Raw genomic sequence first — 16,336 nt, forward strand, 5'->3', positions numbered from 1 at the left:
CACAAGAAAGGCTGATGCAAATCGCATCGTTAGCATTCTTTCCGTTTTAATAACCCAAGGTGTTACCAGCAACAGTGTTACTGATTTTTATCTCCACAGTGCCTTTTAAGAGCTCCAATTTGTTTTTCTTGGAGATCTCATTTTGTTTTATTAAAGCTGACACCGAAGAGGGAAAGGAGACATTCTGGGCCCAGAACAAGAATATCCCGTTTAAATACCCCGTATTATTTTCTTGGAAACGCTTCTCCTTTGACTTTAATTAAGCTCTCCCCAGGCTCGCGAGCTTGGCGTGCCTGGCTTTCAGGCGAGTTTAATCCCAGACAAGCTCCCCCCACCCCCAGTGCTCCCCGCTTCCATCGCTTACACAAACCTTGAGAAATAAACGGGGTTTTTTTGCTAAAATACATGGATTAATAGCTGGCCTGCCATCAAGAACGTCTTGACGTTGCCTCTTCAGCACCGGCTGGCCGCGGAGCAAGCAAACTGCCCCAGCTACCCTGCTTGCTTCGTCAACGGACCCAAACCCCGGCTTTTCTCTCTTATTTTTTTTGTTTCCGCCATCGCAAGGCTGGGGGTGGAACGGGGAGATCCGTCTCTAGCGCCCGTCCGTGCCCCAGAGCCGCCCCGGCGCTCAGAGGAGGTAGGCTCGCCCCCGAACCCGGCTCCAGCGGCCGCGGTGCCGCCGCTCAGCCTCGCGCAATTGCGCCGGGTGCCGCTGTAATATCAATAATTCCACCTCCATGGTGGAAGCACTTTAGGATGATTGCAAAGTTAAACACTCCAAAAGTTGGGAAATCCCAGGAGGGAGCTTGTCTGGGCATCATCTGGTGCATACCCATTATGTAATTACCGTCAATCTTTAATCACAGATGATTTTTTTTTCCATCGGACCCGATTCAGACGGTGCACAGGAGGCACAACCCTCACGGAAGGAGCTGCCATTAGATTTGATTTCCACCACGGCGGGCTCCAGCTTTATTAAGCGAGCTCCCGCTGCTTTGCGCAGGGTTTGTACAAACCCTCCGGCCGAAACGCCTGACTCCTTGGCAAGCACCAACACAACCGCTCGCGCAACATCATCCCCCCCGAGAGGGAAGGATTTCATCTCCCTTTTACGCACAGGATCTGCGGGCGGACAGATTAAGGCCACGAGGCTGGAAACAAAAGCTTTGTTTTGGTGCCCAACACAAGACGGCCAAGAAAGGGGCTTTTGGGGATGCTGCCGGGGCGGGGGGGACAGGGACGGACGGTCCGTGTGTGCCCCGGGGGGTCCCTGGCCCGGCTGGTCCCCAGGGATGGGGTGATGGGTGGGTGCTCCAAGCAGGTTCCTTCCCTGCAGGTGCTGCAGGAGGGTGATTCTCCTCCCCCCCCGAAGGAGAGCCCCGGCATTCACCCCGGGGCAAAGCCCAGCAAGTCAGCCCATGCAGCGAGCGCCCGCACCATCGTTCTCGCAGCACCCGGGGCTTCCCTGCCCCGCAAACGCCGGCTGCAGCCCCACTCTCTGCTCCGCATCAGGGAAACCAAGCTAAGAACCACCACCGAGCTGCTAAAGCCAAACCCAGAGCCAAAAAAAAAAAAAAACCCCAAAGATGGGAAGAAACAGGGTCCGGTGAGCTCGCCTCCTCCACCGTAGGGTTTGGCAGACCAGCTGTCTCCCAGGGCTGCACCGCCGGCAGCACCGACCCCAAAATACTGGGGTGCTGCACAGATTACAACGCCGTGGTGCAACGCTCTTCTGCCTGCGCCCTGCGGGATGCGGGGATGTAGGTAGGGGCTATCTCCAGGCTGGAGCTCCCCTGCGGGGTGCAAAGCTAAGGCGCAAAGGGGTGACGGGGCCGAGCACGCCACCGCCGTCCTCCCACCGGTCCCAGGCAAGCCCAGGAGGTTGCTCAGAGCACCCTGAGCTGCTCCTTGCGCAGAGGGCGGCACGGCGCGGCACGGCTGCTAGGCATGCCCAAGACGAGTCCCGGCGAAGCAAAGCGCCACAGGCACGGGGCTGCAACCTGGCAGCCGTTCCCGAGGGCTTTCCCCCACGCTTCACCCTGCTCCGGCTCTCGAGGGATGTGGTGGGAGTGCGGGGGGCAGCTCTTGCATCAGGTATTTTTTCAGGGATCTACAAATAAAAGGCCGGGAGAGTGGAAAAAAGCCTGAAAATGTGCTAATCGAACCCAGGGCTGTGCCACCCTCCAAGGCTGCGCCCCTGCCCCGCGGGGCGTGCTTGACGGAGGACGAAGCAGCGGCAGGAGCTTTGCTGCCTGCAGTCCGTGCCGCAGGCAGGCGGAGCGATGCGGGCAACCCCGCGTCCTGCCTGCCCCGGCAGCTGGCAGGACCTGTTGTACGAGGTGCCTGGGAGAGATCGGAATGGCTCGCGCCTGCGAGCGTGTTGCAGCAATTCCCAGCACACGTCATGCGGGTTTTGCAACCGCCCCGACCGTCTCGGCGTAGATGAACGGAAAGAGCCCGGAGTGAACCGAGCTCTCCAGTGCCCGCAGCGGGAACGGGCGACGCAGCGGCCAGAGCGCCAGGCACAGCCTCCGAGGCGATGCCCAACCAGGCGCACGCCGCTCCACCGGGCCTTTTTCCGCAGGGATGAATGCCAAAAGGCAGCACCTCCGTCCCTTGCGATAGGGAATAATCAATCCTTCGAGGAAGAGGAAGGGAAAACCCAACAAATCCCTGCTGTAACATGTGCAGCAGCATTATATCGATGTATGGGGGGGTGTCCACTCCTCTTGCCCCCCAGTGCCAGAGCAGATATGGTTACGCCACGGACACACAGGCTCGTGGTTGCAGGAAGATGGAGAAAAGCGATTCCCCAGGGAAGCTGCTGGCCTCGGGAGGTGGGTGCACAGCCACTGCCCTGGTCAGGAAACGTTGGCATCCTCCTCCGTGCCCTGCCCAGCCGGTAGGAAACTCTGAGGGGTCACCATCCCAAAAAAGAGTGAGCGGGAGAGACCGATGTATTTGGTGACGTGCCAGAAAATTCCCTACGGCACCCGGATGCCAGCCAAAAGTGGGCAAACCCCCAGCTACTGAGCCTGGGTGAAGCCCCAGCGGTTTCCAGCAAGGGGGGGGGGGGAGACACACTGCTTTGGGATGGGGGGTGCCGAGCAAGAGCAAACGCACGTGGCACTGACCCGAACGCTGCCGAGGTCCCGGTCAGCCCGCGCATCACTTCACCCAGCCGCACTGTCACTCCACGCTGCTCTGGCGGAGGTCCCGAGGAGTCACCGGGATAAAAAAAGCAAAAGGTTACCCATCACACCACCGGAGTTTTGGGAAGACGGCTTCTCCCACCACTCACCCAGTGCCCGACGGTGCCGCCCTGCCAGTGGGATGAGCCCCGGGAACGGAGGTGTCCGTAACGTGCGGGATAAGGACAGAGGGCCCAGAGGCGCTGCCCCGGGACACGAGGCGGGAGGTGACAACGCCTGCGCGAGCTACGCGCAGCCCGGCCCGACGGGCACTGCCAGCGAGGTCCACGGTGCCGACGGGGTTTCACCCAACCTGATGGGTTGGGTCTGTTTTAAGGTGCTGGACGTCAGCTGCCCCGGCTGCTGGTCAGCTTCCAGCTGCTGAGGGTTTTTAAGGGATCGAAGGGTGACTTGTCAACCTCCTGGATTTCCCCTCAAAAGGGGAAATTAAACCGCTCCTTTGCTGCTGACCCCCCCAGCCCTGCGGCGTTGCACTGCATCTCGCCCCATCTCACCCCACGCCTCTGCATCCATCCTGGCCCCGCACCCTGCAGCATCCTCCTCTTCGCCGTCCAACCCCTCCTCCTCCTCCTCCTCCCAGCCCAGTCTCAGCAACGGAGCTGAAACCCGGCGCCTTCAAAGTTGAAACTACAATCAAATCCCAGCAAGGTTTGGGGGGGGGGGGTGTGTGTTTGGTTTGTTGTAACTGAAAGGACCCCAAAAAACCAAAAACCAAACCCCAACGCAATTGTACAACGCCACGCGCCACTTCTCGGTACACCACAGCAAGGTCACGGGCGCTGCCACCGCTCAGGGACAACGGCCACCAGGAAACACAACCGAGACAGGAGCATCCCCTTGGCTGGCTTACGGGGGACACTTAAAAAATAAAATTAAACCCCGCTGAAATGGCAAGCGTGCTGACTGACAGAGCCCCTGCAGCCTTTCAAAAGAAGAACCTCCCTTAGAAACGGCGCTCCGGCCTCCCAATAACCTTAACTGCTACTGACAGCCTCAAGAACCAGGTTTAACGACGTGACTGCGGTTTGTTTGCTTTTCGGGCTGCTTTATCTCACGCAGCACCTTGCACTCAGCTCAAGAGATGAAAACCAGGTTTCTCTGAAGTTTGCCCCTGCTCCCCTGTGATCACAAGCTCCATCTCCCAAACCGGTGGGAGCTGAGCCGGGAGAGAGCCCGGTGCTGGCACACCGGCATCCCACCGCGAGAAACCCCCAGTAAAGCTGGGACCTTTCACACTCCCCAGCTAGCAGGGCTGGGTAATAAAAGGTGCTTTTTCTTTTTTTTTTTTGGCTCTTTTTGCTGGTTTTATATCCCCATCCGGGCTATGGAAATACTGCTCATGACAGTGCATCCCTCCGTGGGGTTAGGAAATGCGGAGGAGGGCTGGGAACCAGGATGGGCACGGGGAAGCCCCCAGGAACGTCGAGGTCCACAGCGCCCTCGGCCAACGCGCCTGCGAAACGAGGCCAGTGCGGCTCCCCGGCGATTAATAAAAGCGCCAAATCCTGCAGATTTGGGGTAAGAAGGTGACAACCGCAGCGTCACCTCGAGGACAGAGGAGCCTCCCGGGCACCAGCACCGGGCAGTGACACCCGTCGCAGGTCTCGGATGTATTACTGGTCGGTAATTTGTTTTCCCAAAGCCCCAACCCACCACCCGGGGCATCCGTCGTTCGTAGCCGCAGGCTCCCCGAAGGGCAGTTTCACGGCAGCCACCCCTCGTCGGTCCCACCCGGGCTGTGCGGTATTGCCGAAATTCAGCTGGGACCGTTTCTAAGAATTACCTCTCGGGATTTATGCTCTCCTTGGGTTTTCCCTTCTCAGCTCCTAGCGCTCCAGCCGCCCGCCCACCCTGGGAGTCTTCTTCAGCCCAGAGAGCTGCCCGCGGCTTCTCCTCCCGACCCGTCGCTATGCCTGTTAGCGCTGAAATGTTTTATTTTCTCCAAGAAACAAACTCCCTCTTGCTTAGCAAGCCTCCATCACGTTGTTGGAAGAAAACTGCCTTTTCCAGCTAAGTTCACCTGTCCTAAGGACGCGCAATCAGTGCTCACACAGAATTTGCCTACCAAAACAGATGGGAATTCAGGTATGAACATGACATCAGCTATGCCTTGGCTGACATCATTTATGCGTTGGCCTCGTGGGCACAATGAGATACGACAAGCCCAGGGCTACGGTCCATGCACCAGCCCGGCTTCCCCGGGCACAGGCTGCTCCGGCAGCCTCCGCTCCCCGGCTGGGGCTGGCCCAAAGGGGGGTGCTGCTCCCCACGTTCCCGCACGCAGACCGGACGACGCTGCTGGACGCATGGACAAACTCAGAGGAGCTGCGGCCAAACCAGACCAGCTCCTCAGGCCAGCTCTCCGAGTGCTTGCAGCTCCCATTTCCAGCAACCGAAACATTAAATATTAAGCAAAGAGAGTTAATCTATACCTGGGATATTGACACAAAGCAGAGGAGGGGAGAAGAAAAAAGATAAATAAATATTTAAAAAAAAAAAAAAAATCAATGTGCCTCTCCAGGCTGCCCTGCCAGCGCTTGCCAGACCTCTGAGAATGGCACCAAGGATGCGTTTGGAGGAACAAGATGCACCGAGAAGTGCCGCCCTCCTGGCTCTCCCCGAGTAGCCGGAGCACCCCGCCGGGACCCTTGGGTGGCTTGGGGGCAAGGAAGACCCCGGCTGAGGGCAGAGCCCCGGGCAGGGACAGGCTCACCTTGCGCTCACCTCTCCCGAGGCTGGGAGAGCATCCAAGCAGTGGCAGAGCTGACATCGATTTAAGAGGGTCAACGCTCAGTTAATACTTACCAGGACTGATCTGCCACACAAATTGGCTTTTGGAGCTGGGGCAGACGAGCGCCAGGATGGCTCATCTGTCCTCCGCTCAGCGTCAGCACCGGGGCGACCGTGTCCCGTGGATCCCTCGGCACCGGAACAAGCCTTGCACAACCGGAGGGAAACGCCACCATTCATCTCCCAGCAAACACTTTCAAGCATCACTCAACACCTCTCCACCAGAGGAGACCGATATTTTTTTTCCTGGCTGAGTACTCACATGTATATTATTATTTTTTTTTTATTCCAGTCTCAGCATTCCCCCCGTAGCTCTCAGCTCCCCCCGAAAGAAAACAAATCCAAAAGCACAGAGTGTGCCTTGCAAAAGTCCCAGCTCTGGTGTCCTGCCGTGAAGGGGCACGCAGCGGTCCCTGCGGCCAGCCCGCCTCAGCCCGGCGCTGCTTGTTGACATACGCGGCGCAGTATATTTCTTGAAAGAAAGGAGCCTATGCATTCAATGCATTGTTGCGAGAGGGTTTGTTTTCAAAGCCTGACCCCAAATCTGAACTCCGCAGATCCTGCGTTTCTCAAGATCAAACGCGAGAAAACGTGACCGATGCAAACAAGAAATAAACCTTGATAATTATAGCCATGTGCTGGGGCGGCTATTGTTTAGTGCAGACTAGTACCCGCTTTAGCATAAACATAACCCTATTTTTAAAGGGATGCCTGACCGGCTTACAACATTACTCCCTATTTTGCCTCAAAGCCCCCTCTTTGATCCAAACCCACCTTCCCAAGAATGGAGAGGAGATTTAAGAGCAGAACCGAAGGGCTAAGCGACGCGTCCACGGCCATGCCAAATGCCCGCGTTGGAGCGGGGAGCGGGTCCTCATCCCCCCAACCTGCTCCCGGTTGGCGGGGGGACGAGGGGGACCCCGGGGTCTGGCTGACGCTTGCAACCGGCAGGAGCCGACCGACGTTGGAGGACAAACAGACAGCACCAGGCTTTTCAGGAAGGCCGTATCACTTAGCGCTTGGAAAGGAGCTACAATATTTTCCTGATTATGTTCGCACGCAAATGAGCGCCGCGGGGAAATTATGCAACCCCGAGCGGGGAGGGGTGGGAGCGAGGGAGGAAGGGCTGGAGGGGGGCCCCACGCTGCACCCCGCTGCCCTCGGCCCCAGACGGCGCAGCTGCGGCCCCCGAGGTACCGCGCTCCCCGCGGCAGATGGGCTCCGTCACCACCACCTCTCCTCTCCGCCGCCGGCATCCACCGGAGCCCCTGCGCCACAACCCCCGAGCGCAGAGGCAGCACTCGCCCGATGCATCGTGGCACAGGGGTTATTAACGGCCTCTTCGTTAAGCGCCCGGACCAATATGCATATATTCGTCACCCAGGCAATTTAATTACCGAGCCCGGGTTCACCTCGCACACCCACGCGCCCTTCTTTTTCGAGGCCTCTGTGCAGTCACAGCCATAAATAAATAGATCGCAGGAGCAAGAGGCAGATGCTGACTCCTACAACCTCCGTCTTGGGCATGGAGCCTTTAAACCACCAGAACTCGCAGGATTTAATTTCTTTTGTTACCGCTTCTACCTATAGAGCTCTGCCTTAGGCTTTCTAGATATGATCACAGAGAGCAGGAAACCGAGAGCTATGGGATGAGCTTCCTGGGGATCACACGCACACTCATACAGCCCATCAATCACCCTAATTACAACCGGCCACACGTCCGCAGCTCTCTGCGGCACTCCATTACTGCCCGTAATTACATGATCGCATCGTTTCTCCGGTAACAGTATCGCAGAGTTAGTTTGTGATCTGTAAAAGCGGTGTATCTCATGATGGATTTCATCCTGGCGCGCTCATCATCGCGATCGCCAGTCACGCATTGGCTGAGAGGAGGGAACGCGGGCAACACCGGTACCCAAAATAAGACCTTCAGGTCCTCATGCGCCCCCCAGCAGTGCCTTTCTCCGCAGCATACTCCCACTTTGGTTTCCGACTGCTGCCCATGTCCCATCCAGAGTCAGGACACCACCACAAGCAGGTTCCCTCAACGCCAAGGGCTTGTCTCTACCCGCCAGATAAAAGCAAGGTGGGCCATGGGTGTCCATCGCGGGGATGGGTATGATCTTCTCGGGGAGGATACCAAGACCTGGGACGAGGCTGGGCCTCCCAACACCAGTGTCCACCACAGACCCGCTGGGACCGCCGCCACCGTGGGGCTGGTGTCCCTCTGCCAAGCCTGCTTAAACAGCGGGGTCTTCGCAGTGAGAAATGTCCCTTTTCGCCGTGTTACCACCACGGTCTTGATCCTGGCTGAGCCTGTAGGTCCTACCAAAACACACAAGTGGGTGCAGTTAGCGGGTCCCGCTGTTAACGGATGTTAACTACTCAAGACCCCGCATCGCCCTTGGTGTGACCGTGCAGGCAGCGCTGCCCGACCTGCCCTACGTAGGCTTTCCCGCTGAACGGGTACGACTTGGAGGAAGCGTGTTGGCGAGGCAGATGCTCTCCTGCAGCCACCCCCGAGCGCGATCCGGCGGATAAGGCAGAGAGACACGCAGCTTGAAAAACCCGTAACAAAATAACAATAATAATAAAAAAACCAAGGGGGTGGCTCACACGCACCAGCTGATTCACCAGCGTTGCTCTCCTTACTCCAAAACACACCAGGCAGGACAAGCTAAGGGCATGCTTTTCAGATGAATTATTTTTAATTGAGTACACAGGAGCTTAGAAACACATGATGCTGTCGGAGATAAATATAGCCACGACTACAAGGATGGAGGGGGCAGGGAGCAATCGTGGTTCAACGCATCCGAGAAGGAGCTTCCAGCCCCGCCGCCTCCTCGGTGTGCTCCGGGAGGCAGAGCCGGCCGAGCCGCCGCACCTTCCCCCGCCGCACCCCCGCTCCCCCCGGCCCGGGCGGCTCCGCGGGGCTGACAGCTCCTCCTACGGCAGCCCCGAGCAGCGGCCCGGGTTCCCCCTGCTCGCCCTGCCCGGGCCGGGAAGGGGCCAGGGAGCCCGTACCTGTTTTGAACTCCAGCGCGGGGTCCTTCTCCCCCTCGCCCAGGTCGCTCTGCAGCATCATGTAGAGGATCCCGAAGGAGTTGTGGATGCCGAAGATGGAGCCGTTGCACCAAGCGGCGGCGAAGACCACCACCCAGCCGAAGCCGCCCTCGGGGGGCTGGAAGGGCGCGGCGGCCCCGCTCGGCCCCCGCTCGGCCCCGGCCCCGGCCCCGGTCCCGGCCGGCGGCTCACCCTCTCCCTCGCCCGCCGCCGCCGCCGGCCCCTTCTCGCCGCGCTGCGCCATCGCGGCCGCGCTCCGGCCGCCGCCCGCCGCCCGACTGCCCCGCAGCCGGTCCCACATGCCCGCCGCCCCCCCCGGCCGGCCCCCCCGCCCGCCCCCTCCTGCCGCAGCCTCACTCCCCGCCTCCCCTCCGCCGCCTCCATCCTCCTCCTCCTCCTCCATCGCGCCGCTCGGCCCCCCGGGTCCCTACCTGCGGCGGGGGCCGCCCGCCCACCCCGGACCCCCCCCACCCCCCCTCGCTCCCCTCCCCGGGCCCGGCCAGCCGCGGGCGGCGCTTCCCCGACGTCGAACGCGTTCGCCGCCCGCCCGCGGGGCTTAAAGGCGGCCCCGGGCCCGGCCGCGGCCCCGCATCGCCCGTCGGGCCGCCGCACCGCCCCCGTCGGGCCGCCGCATCCTGCAGCGGGCGCAGCCCCGGGGCGGGCCGCCGCCAGCACCGCCCCCGCCGGGGCCCGGCCGGGGCGCGGGAGCCGCCGGAGCCGCCGCTGCCGCCCCCCGGCCCGGTAGAGCCCCGCGTTCCGGGCTCCCCCCCCCTCCCCTCCCCGGCTGCGGGAGCATCCCGCGGGGGGAAGCGCTGGGGGGAACGAGGGGGGCTCTCGATGGCCGCGGCGGGCTGATGCTGCTGCTGCTCCCCCCCCCCGCCCCGGCCGAGATAAACGAAGCCCCGGGAGCAGGCCGAGCGGGTGGCACAACGCAGCCCCGGCGAGGGGATTTCTTTCATTTCATGCCGGGCTTGCCGGTGGGGTTTTTTACTCGCCGGCACACACACCCCCACCCCACCACCACCACCACCCCACACCCCCCGAAAAGTTTTAAGAGCATTTTTTGTAACACCAACCCAGAGCCAGGCAGGCTTCTTGCTGCCGGTGAGGAGCCTGCGGCTCGATGGCGGGATGTTCCCCAGGGCCGTGGGTCACTCCGCATCGCCCCAGGACTGGGGTTCGCCGAGCGGGAAGGGTGGGCTGGCGGTGGCGATACGAACCTGGCGGGGAGCTGCTCTCTGACCTCTGTCTTGTTTTGCAATAAGCTCTGCCTTTTCTCTTCTTTCAATAAATAATTACAAACCCACCAATATATTAAAGCCTGTCTATTCACACGCTGAAGGTATTTACACTTTCATATATGCCAAGTCTAAGTTATTATTCTTTCTTTACCCTAATGGCTGTGTCAGTGTCAGATTCCTATCAGAGTAAAATAATACATCCCAACCTCACGCTGCTCTTTCTTTACCTCCGGGGGTATTAATTACAAACGCCTGGCGAGGCAGCAGGGCAGGCTGCGGAGCCGGCAGGGAGGCGGCAGGCAGGGCCGCACCGCCAGCACCGTCTCCCTGCTTCTCCCGCCGCCGGAAAGCAGCACCTAGCCACGGGCAGGCGGGCTGCGGGCTGGGAACGCATTTGCCTACGTGCTGCGGCTCGCCGGGCTTGGCGAAGACCCTCTGGGACGTTGCCACAGCCAGAAAAACCTCTCCTCGGCCTGCCTGCCTGCTCCTGACTGCAAATTGCTGCCAGCTCCGGGTCTACTCCATCGCCATCCGCTTCCTCCCGCCCAAGGGATGAGCAGTGGTTCTCCCTGGCTCTGAGCAGCTTGCGTGCGTGTTGGCGAGACCCAAGCCGGAGGGGCGCGATGGTGGGAGATGCGGCCTCCTCTTCTCGCCTTCCCGCTTCACCGCCACGCCGATCGAGGAGCCTAAATCCCCCCTACCCGGCGGGGTGCCCGGCGGTAATGCCATGCTCGGGTCAGCCTCGCTGCTGGAGGAACTGCATTTTTATTTCCCTTCCTCTCTAGTGGAGTCTCCTCCCCGGATCCCCAGCTCCGCAGCTCACCCGGGGAAGGCTTGGGAGGTTTGGGAGCATCTTCCACTGCCCTCTGCCGACACGAGGAGCCGCAGCGCTGAATTTTAATAACCGTTTTGCCATAGGGCTGCCTGAGGTTGCTGGCCTGCTGAGTTTATGTTGCTAAACCCCGGCAATCTGAGAGGGAAGGGGTTTGGGGTACCCCGGGCTGTGCGCAGGGGAGCTGCTCCCTAAAATGCTAATCCCCCGCAGCAGCAGAGCTGGGGCCGGATTAAAAACAGCAGAGAGAGAGGTGGGAGAGCCCTTTGCCATAGCACATACCATCTCAGGGAGATTTTTCCCCCCCTCCGGAGCTGCAGAAGGCTCTCGTGGAGTGGGAACTGGGGCGTTGATATTACTGTGGGACCTTGAGCCGGCCACGAAACCCGCTGAGCAGCATCCCCCCGGATGTTGGCCGCATGGCGCCTTGATGGCGCATTTTCTGGCTGTGCCAGGCATGGCTGCAGCTTTCTGGGCTGGGCTGCACAACCACAACAGTGGGGCCAGGGTGGGGGGGTAAAATCGCCGGGGGGGTGGGGGGTTGCTGAATGAAGGATGGGGTTAAGGGGCTGGGCTGGGTGAGCTGGTGGAGGCTTCAACCAGGAGGGAGCTGCAGCCTCGAAAGCTCTGGCAGCGTCAGGCAGAAACAGCGCTGCTCGCTGGTGTAAGACCAGCTTTTATTTAGATTGGAGCATCACACCCAGAGGGTTTGCAGCTCTCTAACCACAAGCTGAACGAAACACTGAGAGAAAAACCAGCTAAAGCTGCTCTTCCCCGGTTATACTCGATGATAAAACACCCTTCTGTGGCCGTGGCACGGCTCTCCTCAAAGCTCACAGCCTGCTGGCTCGGTAAGGAACGTGGCGGACGGCTGCGGCCGATCTCCGGGACCCACATCCGACATCCCCGGAGAGCTGGCAGGCAGTGCCTCATGTTGCGGTCGACGGGCCTCTGGTTGCCCGGGCAAAGCGTGGCTGTCAGCAGCTTGTTGCTTGTCTCTGAAACGTGGTGCCAGAGACTCTGCCAAGGGGATTGGCAGCTGCAAAACATGTGTGTTTGGTTTTGCAGAAGGGGAGGAGTGACCGAATGGAAGTATCTTATGCAAACACCTTGGGAAGCGTCGTGGCGGGACATGGCCTCGGAGGAGAGTACAAATTCCCGGCGAGATTGCAACCCGGCTTTGTTTCGGTGAGCGTTGCGCAGTGGTGCGGGGACGCGTAGGGCTATGTGGAGGACAAAACGTTGCTGACAACATCGTCTGCTTGGCTGAAAGCACCAGGAAAACAGCTCTGGTAGCGAGCAGCTCCTGGCAGAGGCACTCACATGCTGGGCACAACCCCTTCCCATCATTGGCACCGCTTGTCTCTTCAGATTCCCACCATAGTTAAGACATCCGTTACATCTGGCCTGACAAAGACAACGAATACATTATCCCCGAGGAATAAACAACTCGGGGGCAGCCTGAAGGGACATGGCAGCCGTCACCCACTGGCAGCGATGCCGGGACACGGGGTCTGGCACCCAAACCTTGTCACAACGAGAAGGCAGCGAGAGTACCAGGGCTCGCAGCGCCGCTGGTGCTGCCTTCAGAGGAGCCCAACCCCGCCGGCAGGCAGCCGAGCCGTAGGCAGCACTGCGGGGCTGCCGGCCGCTGCGCCCGGCCAAGGCAAAATGCGCACCGTGGCGTCCTTTCGCTGCCTGACCTTCCCAATGTTTAGGATCAAAATATTAGAGGCGGCATTTTCCGCCTCGTTAGCGAGATTAAAATCGATTCTACTTCGTTCGGCTGGAAGATGAAGCAACCTAAAAGTGCTGGCGTGAGCGGTGGGTTTTCAGGGCGTGATGTGCCGTCGAGCTCCGCATTTGCCCTCGTTTTGGTGGTGGAAATGGCACCGCCGTGTTCACTCCAGCGGCTGCAGGCTGGGGGGGAATGCGGTCCAGCTCAGCCACCCAGCCTGCCTTACCTGATTTACCATGCAGTTGAGCAAAAATGCTATTTCTGGCCCAAATGGAGCAACTTGATGGATCTATGTTGTATTAAAGGGCTTCTGGAGCGGTTTAGCTGCCTGCTCGCCTTCACTGTCCAGGTGATAGAGGTGTGAAGAGAGTGCTTCACTGGTTTTGAGCCTTTCCTTTAAAACAGGAGCTACAAGAGCATGTTCCTGTGGGGAAGTGGGAGCTCCTGGCCGGAGCCACCAACCCAAACCACCGTCCAGCTGCCAGCAGCTGCCCCAGCTCTGCCACGTAACCCCGCAGGACCTCGGCGAGAGATGCCAGAGATGCTCTGCTGACGGGAAGAACTCAAGCCGGCGCACAAAGGAGGCAAGGATCCAGCTGTAAATTAATATTTTATAGAACACCAAGAAAAATCAGAGAGGCTAATTACAGCGATAATCATCGCGGCCTGGAGGCATTTCCATGGAAGTCAGGAATTACCCAGGATTACCTCACCCCTTGCAGCAGCCCGTGCGGGAGGCGAGCATGTGCAGCGGCGGCACGGCACCCGGCACCTCCTCCTGCGCCGGCTGGGGTCTGCGACCCAAACCGAAGAGCAGCTGGGTTTTGGCAGCCTCCCGGCGTCTGACTCCAGATGCACAGCGTTTGGTTTGCTGAGTGGAGTGTGATGGAGGGTTGGAGTTGTGGGGTTTTTGGCTGGGTGCTTACCCCCGCGCCGCTGTGCCAGCGCACGCCTGTCTGTCCCCAGTGCCACTAATGCGGGAGCCACCAATGCGGGAGCCACCATTGACCCCAAGTAGTCTAAAACCCCGAGGTGTTCAGGGCATGGCTAGCAGAGACATTTGTGGATGTGCCCCCAGGATAAGTTGTTCCCATGGTTCGTTAATTAGCCGTAGTAACTGATAATTGCGTAGTTTATCCAGGGACAGAGCGAATTCCCCATCAGCTCCGCGGTTTGGAGGCTGGGGGGCACCTCCCAGCTCCAGCGCTGCAGGAGGTTGGCCCCACGCTGTTCGTGGCAAGCCCGGAGCATCTCCAACAAGCTGCGTGGCCGGAGGGCTGCCTACTCCTGCCCCACGGCCCAGAGCCAAGTCGGGGCAAACATCTCCAGGGCGAGCGGCTCTGGGAGCAGAGAAGCATCAGTGCAGCTGAGCTCGAGCAGGAGGGCACTGCTGGTCTAAGACCCAACCTGCAAGTAGGAAAGGAAAAAAGGTTGGGTAAAAACCCCACGCCTGCCGCGCAGAGCTGGGAAGAGCCTGGGCAGAGGCCGGCCCTGGGCTGAGGGTGCTGCGTAGCTCTGCGGGTGCTGCTGCCTGCCCGCACCCTTCCTGAACCGCACGGCAGCACCCCTGGCACTGGCAGAGAAACCAGGCACAAAGCATCCCCTCCCACAGCTCCGCGGTGGGCACGGAAAGAGACGTTCCTAATCTGTCGAGTTGGGAAAGAGGCAAAGAGGAGCTGCAAGGACCTCCCGTCAACAGACCGTCTGCCAAAATGTCCCCTAGCGCGTGGCCTGGCCGCCACCTGAGGGTGCGGTGAGACAGCAAAGGTCCCCCCGCGCACAGGAGTGGAGCTGATGCTCCCTGGCTCTCCATCTATCTGCTGAGAGGAGCAGTGCGCTGCCTTTCTCTGCCCGTCCCCACGGCATGGACCAGATGGCCAAGCTGCATGGGGCACCCCAGGCGCGCTGCCTGCTTGCTGCCTGCGCCCTCCGAGCTCAGGCGTGCGCAGGGGCTGCGACGATGCTCACCCAGGCGGTATCGGAGGTGGGCCAGGGGCTCCTGGGGCTGAGGCCCGAGGCAGTTGTGACACCCAGCGGATTTGCTCCTGGCAGTTTGCAGGTTCATGACGTGCCGACCTGCTCCTGCCAGCCCCGGCAGCACAAAGAGCCCCGGAGCTGCTCCAAGCAAGGGCTGGATGTGACCGGTGGCTGCAGGCGGGATCGGGCAGCTCTTGGCTCAGACTCAGGCCATGGCAGAGGGGCTTGTCCCTGGGACAAGGTGGTGCTGACACAGGCTGCGCCGGTCCTGGGAGGGAGCATCAGCTCGTCTCACCCCGACCGGCTATGCTTCTGGCCCTGCTAGGGTCAGGGAAAACTTTTACTTCATTTTTTGAGATGAAAAGACCTCCGGTAGCACCAGCTCATGCAGCAGCACAGGGACAGCACAGCCCGCCAAGGATGTTCTGGCTGAATCCGAAGCAGCCAGCCTGAGCGGCCAAGCTGCCCCAGCCACCCAAGGAACGTGGGGTTGGTGCAAGGGCACAGCCGCAGACCTGCACCTCCGGGCACGTCAAAGCTCCTGCCTGCAAAAGAGATGGGCACTGGGGTGGGACACAGCCTTATGGCAGACCCCTAGGTCCAGCCTAGGGAGTTAGCAGGAGAAAGCAGCTGTCCCTTTTGGGATGCTCTCGCCATGCACCCATTCTTGTTTTCTCTTCTCGATGAGGACCGGGAGCAGTCGCAGCAGCGCTCAGGGCTGGGGGTGCAGCAGCCTGATGTGCTGGGGAACACAGGGAGCTTGGCCCCGCTGCCTCCACGGTGCTCGCTGTGGTGCCTTCCTTACAAACACGGCTTAATCCAGCCCTGGAGCACTCCGTAAAAAAAAAAAATCAAAGCATGAGTCACCCCACTCCAAACCTCAAACCAGGTCACAGATCATCCCTCGTTCTGCTGAAGTTCTCCCTCTTCCCCCACACGCCTCAGTGGAAGGGGAAAGGGGAAGCAAACACAGTTTCCCACATCCCAGTTCCTCGCACAGCTAAAAAACCTGTCTTGCCTGGCTCACTCTGCCCTCTAGTAGCAGCTGGGTTTACAGCAATGTGCTATTTCTGTGCGGTGCCTTGCTCTGCTGCCCGGAGCTGCTCCTTGGCTGCCCCGGCTGGGCAGAGGCATGGTCAGGGGATTGGGGAGGGGGTAGGGGGTCACCAGAGCCTGCCGTGGCTCCACCAGCATCCCTGGCATGGACGCGCCGCTGGCACAGGCAGAGCCGTATCATTTTCCCGCAGTCCCAGCCCCTGAGCAAGTCATTTGTGTCCTTCCTTGGCCAGCCTGGAAAATCCCTGCTGGTCACTGGGGCTGGAGCATGGACAGAGCGCAGGCGAGGGGTTTGCGTGGGCTGGGGTGGCCTGGGAAGGGCAGAGCCCTGCGGCGCAGTCGTTTCTGGACACCCAGACTTGGGTTCTGCTAGCTCCAGCGGAAGGCTTTGACATGGTCTGAGACCAAGCGGCACCCATGGGCT

The 16,336-nt window shown here is 60.2% G+C and overlaps 1 protein-coding gene across 1 annotated transcript in view; it reads right to left on the minus strand.

Moving 5' to 3' along the window:
- SLC16A2 (solute carrier family 16 member 2) overlaps positions 1 to 9,372 on the minus strand; it is a 38,919-nt gene extending 29,547 nt beyond the window's left edge. The window contains exon 1 of the mRNA XM_054839439.1: positions 9,030 to 9,372. Coding sequence (XP_054695414.1) covers positions 9,030 to 9,369 — 340 coding nt within the window. The 5' untranslated portion in view covers positions 9,370 to 9,372. The remainder of the gene's footprint in view (positions 1 to 9,029) is intronic.
- Positions 9,373 to 16,336: the final 6,964 nt, after the last annotated feature.

This window comes from Grus americana, chromosome 12, assembly GCF_028858705.1.
Source record: "Grus americana isolate bGruAme1 chromosome 12, bGruAme1.mat, whole genome shotgun sequence".
Lineage (NCBI taxonomy): Eukaryota > Metazoa > Chordata > Aves > Gruiformes > Gruidae > Grus > Grus americana.